Source organism: Oenanthe melanoleuca, chromosome 3, assembly GCF_029582105.1.
Source record: "Oenanthe melanoleuca isolate GR-GAL-2019-014 chromosome 3, OMel1.0, whole genome shotgun sequence".
Taxonomy (NCBI): Eukaryota; Metazoa; Chordata; class Aves; order Passeriformes; family Muscicapidae; genus Oenanthe; species Oenanthe melanoleuca.
In genome coordinates this window covers 106,636,891-106,650,841 of record NC_079336.1, presented here as the reverse complement: position 1 = coordinate 106,650,841, position 13,951 = coordinate 106,636,891, and the positions used below count along the sequence as shown (strand labels likewise).

Genomic DNA, 13,951 nt, shown 5'->3' with positions numbered 1-13,951 from the left:
TTGCAAAGATCTGTTCTTTCCACAATTTTCTACCTTAGCATTTAAGCCCCTCCTTGCAGTCTGCACACAGCAAGATGTGTTTGCTTTAGCCAAAGCCAAGAAAGCAGCTGCAGGCAATGTAAAGTTACCCTTTACCAGCCACTCACCTGCTCTAGAAGAGGCTGCACACACTTCACCTCCACCCCCTACTAGCCTTAGACCCAACCCTATGGGCAATCAGCAATTCTGAGATCTACTAAATCCTAGATTACCACTTGACAGATATTTAAAAGTGAGGATCAACCAAAGTAAAACAGACCTGGAACTTGGGGGACAGCAGTTGTCAAAAGCTCATTTCTTTTTCAAAGATATGACTATGTTGTTTAAATTGAACCTACCTCTCTGTAAGGTCTGTTGATCACCATAATAGCCCTGAGGAAGATAGGTCTAAATAAGTGCTTGCAAATTGAGTAAGGAGTCTCAGGCCATACCTTCATGAGTTCTTTACCATCCTCATCGATTTATGTTTACATAAATTGTTTACATGTGGCAGTGACCAGATTAGCTATTTGGAAAGAACTCTGCCTGTGGATGCACTTATTCCAAAATAAAAGCCACTTTGCTTTTCTAAATTAAGTGCACTTATAGGTAGAAAATTATGGTTCTGCATATCATAAGAAATAAAGTAATTTCATTCCCAAGCAGGCCATTGAGCAGAAGTATTCTGAAATAATATTCAAATAATAATCAAAATTTCTCATTTTGATGCTTTTTAAGGCACAGATGAAGTCACAGAGTTAACAGCCAATTTTGTTTTCAATCCATTGTTTTCTTGGAGAGGGTGTGCCAGTGCAAGGCAGGAGTCAGAGATTCCTTTCAGTTCCCCTGAGTCAATGTACAGGATTTATTCTGGTCTATGTCTCTCTTGTGGAGGAAGGAATACCTGGCAGCCAGAGGAGAAGGTCTGGCACAAGAACATACATAATTTCATTTTACCTGATTCTGTCTACTTAACTTTCATCAGAAATGGGACAGTCATTGGCCTAGACTTGCATTTTCACTGAATCTTCCTTCTGCTTCTCCTCCAAAATTATTCATGCCTGCTGTGGCACAGAAAAGAAAAATATGGCAGCAACCATACTTGACATACAAGAGCACAATGCCATGGGAATCCCAGCATCAGGCCCTCACAGGGTTTTTATTGCTGCTACCAGAAAGCTTTAAATAACTTCTAATTTGTATTTTCGGGGCATATATCTTTATTTGGAAGGGTGGAGGTAAGAATTCTCCTTGTGTTATCTCATATTGCAGAAACTGAGACTTGATGGGTACTACATTATCCTTCTTGGACTTCAATCATTCCCAAAGTTTCAAGATGAACTCTGCCTGCCCAGGCACCAGAGTCGGTGCCCCAGGGAATTTCTTCATATCTAAGGGATATGCAGGATGTGTACTCGCACGCCCTTGCTGCCTCTCAGCTCCAGCTGAGAGTTTTGCTTTAGGAACCTGTACCTCCAGTATTGCAATATCTTTTTCAGTCTCTGTCATCAAGAGTTTAAATACAGTTCAGATCAGTGTTAGTGGCCCAGCTCCAAATGAGGAGAATTGCTGCAATTCGTTATCTTGACAAATTAACTGGTCTGAGGCAATTCCTTTTTGAGAGAGATAAAATTACCTAACTCTTGAACTCTAGCCTTGCTCCAATGCTATGGCATAGTTATGCACCTGCTCAAAAAGTGTGGATACTACTTTCCCATCCATAAATACAATTCCTGCACTAGGAGCTGATAAAAAAAAAAAACAAACCAGAAACTTTCTGAGGTGCTAAAGTGGCTGGTTGCAAAGAGGAGGGACAATATGGGAAATGCAGAGTCCTTGTGACCAAATGACAAGAGAAGGGGCTGGCACAGAGAGTGTTCTATCAGAGAAACACATCACCAGTTGTCCCATACTCTATTTTGAGTCCAGTTTCCTGATCCAGTGGAAAAAGGTGGCTCTCCTGCTCCCAATCCACATAGAAAAGAGTAGCCCATTCAGACTTAGACCAGATTTTTTGGGGAAAAAAATTCAAAGTGTTTTCCTCGTGGGATTTAGGGAAAAAATTTCTATTTCAATCCTTCAGTCTTTATATAACTGGTAGAAAATTAGTTGCCATCAGCACTCCACTCCTGGTGTGGACAGGAGCTGGTGCTCCTGGGAAGGCAGAGTGACCTCCAGCCTTGCCCTCACCTCCTGGCCTGGAGGACCACCTCCCTTCTGCCTTTTCTACCAAGCAATGAAAATACATCCACAGTTACACATTGTTCTTCCAACCTAGTGTGGGCAGATGCACTTTTCATTCCCTTCCCTGTGGAAAGCAACTCCTTTTGCCCCTCAGCCATAGCTCACCCGTGGGCATCATCTTTCCTTGTAAAAGAGCTCCCAGATGCTGAAAGATATCCCTTAACCATTCATTTGGACCACTGGCTTTTGGAAACTGTTTAGGATAAATCTGTCCGGCAGAAGGCTTGTGTTTGCCTAGAGCCTTTTTGTATGGACTTGGTGGCTGGGAGTTTCCTTGAGCTCCTCTTTGAACTCCAAGCCTTCAGCATCCAAAACATTTAACCCTCAATTTCTTTTCTGCTTTATCAGTTTGGCCAGCTTCCAGCTGGCAGCATTCATTTGCAGGCTCCCATTCTGCATCTCGTGCTTGCAGATTTGTCTTTTTCAATTAACCCCTTGAAATGGTTTTCTTCTCCCTGGAGCCTACCTGCCTCCGGTCTGGCCGGCACTTCTCCCTGCTCTGGATGCCTGCAGGGCAGAAGGCAGGAGTGGAGGAGCTGGGTCCCTGAGCTGGAAGTGCCAAGCAGAGGGTGTGCCCCTGCGCTGGAGAGCAGCTGAAGGAACACGCAGGTTCGGCAGTGCCGGCTTTGCCCGTTGTGGGTTGGGGCTTGCAATGCCAGAGGCGCTTTTGCCTGTGAGGAGTCTCTGGAGCATCACTTATGAATAATGAGATCTTCCCTGAATGCTTTCACTGGGATGCTCGGGAGCACGCGCCCACATTTCCACTGCTGCAGCCCTCGCCCCAAACAATGGGAATGTCTCTGCTGGCCAGCAGCTTTTCCACAGCTTTGTTTTAGAGCAGCTATTTCTAGAGAGTCACCTAAAATTTAAACAAAAAAAAACAAAAAAACAAAAAACAAACAAACAAAAAAATTAAAAACAAGAAAAAGATAAATAAAGACTGTGTCTAAAGCATCACTCACCAAAGACGTTGCCTAGTCCCCAGGACTGTCCTCCCTCCTGTGCCTGCTGTAATTACTGAGCAGTAGCAGCCATTCTGGCACTCCAGCTGGTTCACAGGCATCCACAGGGAGGGGAGAACCGCTCACCCACTGCCAGGATTGCCCGGCAGACTTCACACGGGCTGGGAAACACGATAACATCTAGAGGTGCAGCATCTCTATAGCTGAGACACCAGCAAGCCTTTGAAGTGAGACAGCCTGGAATTGAAGCAAATCCTTGGTTGTTCAGTCTCTTCCAGCTGGAGACTCATCATGGCTTGGTACTACCACATCTGGATCATCCTGTAAGACACACCTCCTTTTTTTTTTTTTTTTTTTTTTTTAATTTTTTAAAAATTAATTAATATTGGCACTGCTAGGGTAGTTCCTAAGGAGCCTGATTACTTAGGCTCCAGGGAGATGTAAAATTAACTATTTGGGCTGTAAAGTGGTTAGCTTAATTTTGTGTATGATTCTAGCAGAGCAAATGAATAGCAGAGATGGAAATCTCAGCCAATGCTGGTAAAGACTCAGCATTTCCATTCGCAGAATATTTTACAATCAGGTTTCACAGCAAGCTGCAGAAAACTGCTAAATGAAGGACAACTGTCTACACTATGAAAAAAAAAACAAAGAAAACCCAAACAAAGCAGTTTTTTATAAATGTTAGCTACTTCTTTAGTTTTATCACATAATTTTTATATTAATTCCTGAATTTTCTGGCACACTCATTAAAACAGTTTTGCTGCTGTTAATACCAGTACTACCCAACTGTTGAAATTATGATACATTATGCTACTTTTAAGGATTGATTCTACTGTTAGTGATTGAAGTGCCTTATCTTCTCAGGCATCAAGTTGTTAAACAGCAGAACTGTGAGATATTCAGGTTTAATTTCAGGAATAATCTTATCCAGATCTCTAAGCAGTAACAGCTGTTCTCCATGAGTTTAAGAAGTACTGTAAAACCAATATTTCAACCAATTTGTATTTGTCAAATGCATACATGTCAGCCTTGGGAATTAACAAAGCAACACAAAAATAATCTAAAAATAAAAATCCATGGAAAACTAGCCCAGAAGAAGCAAAGAAGTTTAGAGTTACATTTTTCCACGCTCACAAACAAAGCTCTGCGGTTTCCCTGCAGGAATTTGTTGAAATGGAATAATTTTATTAGAATATGTTTATTTAGAAAGATGTTTTCAGGAGATCAATTGTAGCCAGAAAAAGAGCTGACCACACTCAAATCAGCAATGAAAGTTCCCACTGATTTTGATACCAGAAGAATTTGATGCAGTGGCTTTAAAAATAACTTCATATAGTTTGAGAAAACCTGGGATAGAATTAAGTTACCACAACTTGATAATGTGTGAAATCATGCTCAATCTCATGCCTTCTGCAGCAGTTATTTGCCTTTAAAAAATCCCCAAAATCTCATAGAGCTTGAATTCAACAGGTAAAAATAACCACTTAAATTTAAAAAAAAAAAGTTACTGCATAATAAGAGGAGATATGAACTTATTTACATAGAATTAGCTATTAGACAAGAAAAAACAAAGGATTTGTTTAAATGCCTAAAAGGAAAAAAGAGTTATTGTTAGTAAACTCTACTCTTCTACAGCACTCACTTGAATTAACTATTTGCATTTCTTCAGATCCTTGATTTGTTTCTCTTGGAAAAAGGCTATTCTTTACTTCTTTTTTTTGTTTAGTATAACAGCAATGTGGCTGAAGTCTGTGTGGTTCCCCGGGAGTTCTTTGGGATATATTTGCAATTCCTGAAGCAAAAAAACGATATTTTATCTTTAGAAGGAGTTACATTTTTTGAACTTATTGAATTTTACAGAGATCAGCATGAAGAGTTCTGATTAAATGCTTGCTTCAGCGTTTTAAAGGCTTCTTGTGTCCCTGTTGCCTAAGGAGGTCGTACACGAGGATTGCTCTGTAAACATCAGATTGTACAGAATTGGCTCTGCGCTCCATGCCAGGCACACAAAGAGGAAGTCAAATGGCTTATCTCTCACTTATCAACTAGTTTATTTTTCACGCCCAAAAAAGGCTGCTACAAGAGCAGCTGCTACTTTGTAAATAATTTAATGGCTGCTGTTAAGTAGAGCTGTCAATTTTGCAAACAATATTAAAAGGAGATTTTCATTTTACCACGGATCTGCACGTTTTGAAATGCATTTTTATCCCTGAAAGTCCGGTGGAAAATCCTGGAGAATGGAAACAGCTTCCGATTTGCAGACACAGATTCAAAAGAGAATAGATATGGTTAAATAATGACAGATGTGTGAGCAGGCAAGGCGTGATATCTCATCACCTGCATGCATTACCTAGAGAGCATCCTGCTCATTAAAGTGTAGGAGAACTTTCAGTGGGCTTGTAAAGAAAGGTATTTGGCTCTTTCAGACAGGCATGAGATGTAGCAATAGCAATTACCACCGAATTTTGGAAGTGCAGAATATGCATTGTGTCATTGTGTGGTTGAGTGTACACAATACTATCCCAATATTGATCACGACAAATGGGATTTTTTAAAAATATTTTTTAGCACTAAAGATTCATATTAGTCCATCTGGTAAATTACTTCAATGATGAAACCACAACATTAGCACAATACCAAATCTCAAATTTTTGAAATTAAAATTCAGATTGAAATCCCCAGATCTTAAGATGTTAAGCAAATAGTAGTTTAGAATTTGAACAGCAGGAGTTTATTGTGCAGTAAGGCAATGGAATATCTCGGATTGCCTGAATACAAAATCTTAGGTGAAACTTACGATCTCTCCAGTTCTAGCACAAAGTTAGGTCTCTATCAAGCACCAAACACTAGCCAGAGCCCTCATCTAGATATGAGGACTACCACCCTCTCCCAGGTCTGTGGCATTGTTGTCAGAATCCTTCCCTTTCTAATTAAAGGTGGGATATGTTGCCTCCAGTTTGGGAAGGGCTGTGTTGTTTAAACAGTGTTCCTTGCGCATTTGTTTTCCCTGCTTTAGCACTTCTCACAGGGAGCAGAGTCCATGTCCCACAACAAAAATATTTATTTCTTTACCCTATAGCTCATATCTGATGGTTTTGTGGCTTTGAACCACTCCTGACATCCACACTGCAGGTGTATCCCCAGACCACAATAGGTTCAATGCTCATAACTTGAGGTCAGTTCCAGATACTTATTTTAGATATGAAAGTGCAGAGAAATCTATTTGCACTCCTGTGGGTAAGAACCCTGCTCTTTCCCTGGTTATGTGCTTGCAGATGACAGACTGCTCTGTTTTCCATGAGGTTCCCATGGATCCAGTAGCATTATTTAACAAGGTGCAGCTGTGCAACATCCACAGCACAAAAATATCAGAGTCACTGGCCATGCTATAATTAATTGCTCTTAGCGTTCATTTATTAGAAATATGGCACACAAGGACTCTATACATCCAAACTAGCCCACTCCATGTTTAAAAGCTACTGGGTACCATATGGAGAACGTGCATGAGTTACACTGAAGTGATTGCTGTGAGGACTGGGATTTTCCCAGTGCTGGTTTTCAGCAGGGGCAAAAAAAACCACAGATCAGTAGTGTGATGGAAAGAGATTAAGAAAAAGTTGACCCAGTTCTAATTAGTTTATTTTCTCAATACGTACTCCTCTTTCAGCATGTCTCAGGGGTTTATGTTCTGAAATGTCCCCACTCCTTGGAGCTGGGTCAGCCTCAGGAGTGGTAGCCCAGGAGAAGTCATGGACATCATATACTGGTGAAAATTTGTAGCTTTAAGGGGGTAAGTTATGTAGGCCTTAGATGTTACTGAGTAACTGGAAAAAGAGAAAAAGAGAAAAGAAAAATGAATTACAGATGCTTGACTCACACTGTACATCTGAGCTTTGACATTTTGCAAATTCAAAGGGTTAACGTTCTGTTTCTTAACAAACTCTGGCCAAATGAAGAGGGAGGCTCTTCAGGACCAAAGGCTCAGTTCCAGGTGGGAGCACTGGAAGCAGAGGCTGTCAAAGTTTGTGCCCCAAGACATGCAGTGGATTTTCTCTAATTTTTTTCCCATCAACAGGAATTTTGTTTAAGCGCTTTCCCAGAGTTCTTCATGGATATAAAAAGCAGCTTCTCATAAACCTTTATAAGTTCTCAATACTGTTCCTCTCCTTCTCTTGGCTTCTCATTCTGCAAGCTACCACGAGGATCTCTAGAGAAACCTCCCTTACTTGCCCTGGATTTGAGTTTCTGAGACGTAAAGCATTGCCTGTACACTTGTTTTCTCCTCTGCTTTTATTTCTGTTTGGATGTTTTTATTCAAGATGGGGGAGAAATTGCACCAGTCCTGGTTTAGCACCTTTATTTATTGTAGTGTGGTGTGCATGCTTGAGGTGTGCTGCCTTCAACCGAGTTGGCCATTTTCAACCATTCCCCACATTGCTCCACGTGGGAGCCAGCAGCACAGACAGACAACCTCAGCCGCCTGGGAAAGCAAACCTTGCCACACTTCACCCTCCCTCACACCACAGATGCCAGTAATACTCAGGTGGCATGAAGAGCAGGAATAGTCCACAGCAGTTCCACGGTGTTGGATTTTAGACTCAGAGGTTCAGAAACGCTTACGAGATTTGCCCTCCTAAGCCAATGAGCGTCCTGGGTCTCCAGACAAAATGTAAACCAAGCGTGGCAACACTCGCCAGGGTGTTACATCCTCCCTGCTGCCCACGGTGCCACCATGGCTATCATGCAGATTAGCTTATACAGGATCCAAGGAGGCAGAGAACAAGGAGAGAAGAACAGGATTAGAAGAGGAAAAAATGCAAAAGGATCTTAACAATTTTGAGAAAAATCTTTTAAAGTCTTTATCTGTAACAGGATTTTTTTTTTCCTTAATCCAAACTCTGCTAGCCTGCGGTTTGATTAAAATTTTTATTTATTTCTTTTAAGTCTCACACCTAGAATATGCAATTCCTCCTCTGTATTTTTAAGTGGTTCAGATATTTTTTAACAATTTCCTTTACCACAGGGTTCAGACTGGAACTTGTGAATTGGATGCCCATGCTTTACCTACTGAAGACTTCAGGTCTTGATTGTGAACTAAAATATTTTTTGAAAAAGCTAAGGAAAGTCTTTATTTTTAAAGGAATGAGTTACACATACCCCTCTAGGGAACTAGTCCAATTGATAAGACTTTGATCTCTATGGCAACAGGGAAGTCCTCATGCAGCAGCCTTTGGCAGACATCTGGACCTTCTGTAGATGACTGTTTAGAGAAAGTATTCCCTCCTTGCTAACTACAGACAATACACACTCAATCTCTGTCTTTCAAAAACTCTTGGACCTGTTTCTTGTTGCTGGTCATTGGCTACTTAGCCTCCTTTTCAAGGGAAAAGCCAAGGGGGAAAGCTGTGATAGCATGTGGGTTTCCATTGAGTTTGATCCCTTGCAAGAGAGGACAACCTTGTCCTTATGGGCAAGCAAGGCAAATGGTTGGCAGCTTGGTTGGTACTTTCAGATGAAGTAAGTGTGATACCATATCTTGATTCATCTTAACAGAACTTCTTGGGAAGTCAGATGAGGAAGATCCATCTTGTGAAGCTTTTACTGACCAATCTCCAGAGCAGGGAGGAGGAGGAGGGTGCAACCCTCCTGCTCCCAGCCCTGCCGACATACCAGCAGTGCAGAGCTGTTCCCACAGGTGAGTTGTGAATAGTTTCAAAATGTGTGTTTGATATTCTGAACCTTCCTGACAACTTCAGTTGTTGTCTGCATCATGACTGTAAACACAATGAAATATAAACACACTAAGAACTAAGAAAAACCTAGAAGCCCAGAGGACACAGCATAGACACAAAGAAATCTCCAGAAGTACAGACGGTTTGCAAGCTTCTAATGCACACTGACACAACCATTTTCTAATTAAATCGTTTGGGCAAAGGCAGCCTTGCTTGTTGAATATGGAGAAAAGAGAAATACAGCAATGGAAATGCATCAAATTAACATTTGCAGGTGGTGAACAGAACTTTTGAAAACCAGACATCATCAGATTTCTGTAAGGACATCACTAGCCTGATATCAAAATCCCTGGGAAGATCTTTTGAGAGTGCCCTTCTTCTGAAACCGATTAAGAACTTGCACTTAGCTATAAGAGAAATAACAGTTTTGATAACTGGGATTTTTTCCAGCACTTTCTTTCCTAGTGAACCTGCACATGACCTTGCAAGGGATAGGAAGTTAGAAAGACACAGTCCTTCTGCAAAGATTCAAAAGCATTTGTTTCTGCTATTTTTCTTTGTGCATTCTTGATAGAAAAGAAAAAAACAGTTTTTGTTCCCAGAGAGTATATAAATGTGTAGTGTGTCAACTTATTTTTATTTTCTATGCCTACTGTCTGTAGGAATGTTTTTAGTAAATCTGATGTGAGTATGACATTGAAGTTACACATTACATTCATCCCAGCCATTTATACATACCCAGTTCATGTGGGCAAAACACACATTTCCTTCTCTTTCTGGAAATCTGTATGTTAACTAGTTTTCTGTCTCCCCTCACATGGGGACATTGAGCTTTTTCAGTATTCAGTGTTGCATTTATTTTACCAACTGTAAAGTATTTATTTTATACATAGCCTACAACTTTTAGAATACAGGACACTTTCTAAAGCTTTCTGAGCTATCTAATGGGTTTGGAGGTGGGCCTGACTTTAAAAAATACAGTGCACAGTTATTCCTTCTTAACTTTTGGGATGAAGATATCACTGATATGGGCAAATTCTAAAGACAGTCTCCAGAGAGCTCTCCAAGCGCTCCAATAAAAGGAGCTCCTTTAGCAGCGCACCACAGCCGAGACTGATCCCAACACGCCTCTGATCCCGAGGTATAAACATGCTATCCTCCCTCCCTTCCCTCACCTTTTTCCTTTTGGAGGTTGCTGTGACTCACCCATCTCTGGCAGTCCCACGTCTGCCTTCGTCAGGTGTCTTGGGAGAGAGGCTGAGAGCTCAACTTTGCCCCGACTCCTGGGCTCCCCACCTGACCACGTTGGCCTGCGCCTACCCAGGTGGGTCACCATGCATTGCTGAGCCCCAGGAGTGGTTCCCTGCAATTGCCAGAGCTGCATAAGCTGCTGGGATTTCCCAAAGCTTTTGGTTGGAGAGCATAAAGCAAGCTCCCACCCATGCCCCAGCTCCTCCGCCTGCAGACACCTGGAGATGCCGCTGACCTCCGCTGGGAGAGGCCGGAGATTTCGGTGGTCGCTTTCGATGCTCTGGAAGAAAACTTCTCATGGCTCTCCTAGCTGGCCACAGCTGCTTGAAGCCTGCCAACAAGAATTTAAGTTTCAAAGGCACTCCCTGTGACAACACAGCCAGCTGGGAAGGTCACCTGCTGAGGCACAGGTGACTCCAGCAACTTCTTCCCTGTGCTTAAAGAAAGCCACAGATGGTTACAAGCACCCAACAATGCATCTGCTACCAAGTCTGCAGCAGACTTCACATGAAGAAATCTCTATAAAGAAGGGAAGTTTTAGTGTTGGGACCTTACATAAATAGGGCTGTTTTCTGTTCTGCAGTCATTGCAGTGTTTCATCTCTCTGCCCCAGATACTCTAGAATTATCATAGACTTCTGGGCTTGTAATTGGCTTCCTCTGGGTAGCAGTGGTTCTTTAAGTTCCTGCAAGAGACCACACCTGGACTTTGCAGTTGTTCAGCAAGAGTATCCAATGGCTATTCTTTCTTCTTTCAGAGCCTCTTGTTGAGAGACTGCCTTGACTTTACATTTTGGTACCAGCTAGTCACACCAATTACTACATTACTGCATTTCTAACACAACCACCCCTGTCAGACCCGGATGCTGTCCCAAATCTACATTTCACTCAACTTTCTGGAAGCTCATCTCTAGCACTTCTTTCTTTCTTCCTTGTATTTCAGCTCTTGGGACAGCTGAGGCATATCTCATGAGTTACATCTAGGTAGAAGTTGCAAGCAAAGGGCCCTGAGAAGACTAGCAGAAGACACTTATATTTCACTTGCCTAAAAAACCTTGTTTCTGATGCCCTTCAAGGAGTTTGATGTCTGCATATGTGTAACTGAAGCCCAGTTTTCAGGCTGTGTGATTTCAGGCTTCAACTTCACATCATCATCTCCTTTGCTTAACCAGGAAAGCCATAATCTGGATGAATACAGGGCCAGAAAAGGGATGGAAAAGGCTGGAAACAAAATAATCATTCATAAAACAATCTCAAGGATTTATTTCTTTAAGAACTTATTCTTGATTTAACTCCATGTTTTGTGAAAGCAGCAGTGATCTTCCTGCAAGTAGAGAACTGTAGTCAGCTTTCTGAGCTGTTCACACATACACACGAAGTTATGGGCAGTAAAGATTTCAGGACAACATTCCAGAAAGCAGTGTTTCATCTGCTGCCTGATTTCTTTCTTTACTCTAACATAAAAAGGACAGTTAAAATCCACCAACAATGCACAGTCCAGTGAATAATTTTATAAGATAAAGATCTCACCTCTGGCTTACATTTGGCATTGACCATTGCCTTCTCTCCTTCCAAGTGTCACCTATGTCCTCCCATTATTCTTGTTATCTGTTTATGAAAGCATTTTGATCAGCATAGCCCTGCAGCAGAAGCCTGTACTTGAGGAGAATATTTTGGATGCTGTTGTTCAGAGGACCAAGGTAGCATGCTGATCCTCTCAGCCACACAAAGGAGCTGATTGACTGCCTGTGAGACATCTTATTTCTGGATGAGTCAAGCAGTGAGTGCCTGTGACCATGTCAGAGTCTGGCACCAGAGTCACACAAGTCATGACTGTACTCACTCCTCTGCTACTGGCCTTGGTAGCTGCCATTGTGGGTTTCCTCCCACCAGTGTGTCATTCTCTTTCCTTACCATAATATGTTGTGGACTTAAATATCTTCCGTCTGTTGGCAGTGTCAGGATGTGTGTGAAGCTGGGTTGGAGGGGCTTTTAGCTCATTTTCTATCTACCTAGTCCCCATCCCCCAAACCAGAGCTACTCCCATTTTAATTAGGCTATCTATTATTTTAGTACAAATTATTCTGATGGAAGGCAAAAATGCTTGTCATCACAGTGATTTTTATCATAAAACTTTCTTGTTATGTACTTAAAAATACACACATTCCTTCTTCTCTACAAAGTTTTTATTTAAGCTCATGAGCATGTCTGTATATTTTTCAGATCTGTATGTTGTTTATTAAATCAGCATAGAGGGAGGGAATTAGAGTTATCCCACAAGATCCTCTTTTGTGTGTCACATAAAAAGCAACATTAAATGGATTTCTTACTCCTACTTTACTGTTCTGTGCAATTAGAGCAAGCGTTCACCACTATTATGGCTTCCACCTTTTTCAAAAGACATCCTTAACCAGGAAGCAAACCCAGTCTTGAAATAGCAGGAAAATAGGTTGAGAAATAACATCTGCCAGGTCCAGATGTAATCCTACCAGGTGCTCTATCTGCCTAAGCAGTTTTCAGTTCCAAGTTAACTCTATTAATAGGTGTGATACAGGGATGTGGTGATGTAGAGGAGGAAATTCACGTCAGAAGTGGGATCCAGCAGCTCAGCTGGATCCAGTGCTGTTCCTGCCTGCAGCCTTCCCTCTCTTTTCTTCTCTTCCTTCTCATTCTTTGCCACTGCTCAGCTCAGGAGCTTCATATGCCTCAAGAATGCAAGAGCAGGCAGATGTAGATGGCTTCAATTTCTACATCTGTAAAACTGAGATAATACATTACTGAATTCAGAGGGACAAATTAATTGGTCAGTGTTCATACTGCACCTTGAAAATACAAAATTAACTCTTCTTAGCCCGTAAGTGCTCAAGATGCATCAAGGTGTGCTCCATGGCCTCTTGATTCCAGACAAAGGTCCTCTTGATTAAATTAGATTGCTAATGTATTAACGCATTAGCACACTTGAAGAAAGAAAAGTTTGAAAAAGCAATTTGGCTTCATCACATGAATGGTGTGTATACTTAATGGAAATTTTTCCAGCATTCACAAAACAAAGAAAAATCAATAAAATGTCTGCCAACTGTTCCACTGAAAACATTTTATAATCTATAGCACCGAGAATCCTGAGCCAAGATAAACCAGCGTTGCTGACAGAAAATACTGACAATTATTTTACATTGATTCAACTTGGCCCAGCCCAGACTGACCTTGTTTATTCATCTCAGTCTCTTAATTCATATTAACTTGGCATCAAAATGGGACATGTGGCATGTGAGCTGAAGACCCATTTCTGTATCTTAGACTCAGATAAATGTAGTGCATTGAGTACTTCCAGTGCCTTGAGCTCTTAGGTAGATTTATATGCATTAGACAGAACTGGTTAAGTTCCTTTTATCCCCACTGGGCTTTTCATGTCTGTTGACTGTAAAACTAGAAGCTCAGTAGAGGTAACATCTTCTTCTAAGCCTTTGGATATACATGAAATCCTCCCAGTACTGGTCAATTTTAAAGACACATCCAAAGAGGATGGAGGGTTTTAAGCTCTTTTAAAATATAAAAATAGAAGGGTTATGGCAATTTGGCAGCCAAAAAAGCAATTTGCGGGTCTCGGCAGAATCCGAGGCTGCGTGTAAGAAAGCAGATCAAGACACTGCAGAGGAGATAATGGGGTTGAAGAGCAGAAGAATCCCCCTGCTTTTGCAACCAGCATAATCTGGTCTCCAATGAAGTTTCTTAGTTTCTTATA

General features: G+C 41.4%; 1 protein-coding gene across 1 annotated transcript in view; it reads left to right on the top strand.

Annotated features, from left to right (window-relative positions):
- WDPCP (WD repeat containing planar cell polarity effector) overlaps positions 1-13,951 on the top strand; it is a 146,620-nt gene that overhangs the window by 122,941 nt on the left and 9,728 nt on the right. The window contains exon 16 of the mRNA XM_056488869.1: positions 8,781-8,922. Coding sequence (XP_056344844.1) covers positions 8,781-8,922 — 142 coding nt within the window. The remainder of the gene's footprint in view (positions 1-8,780; positions 8,923-13,951) is intronic.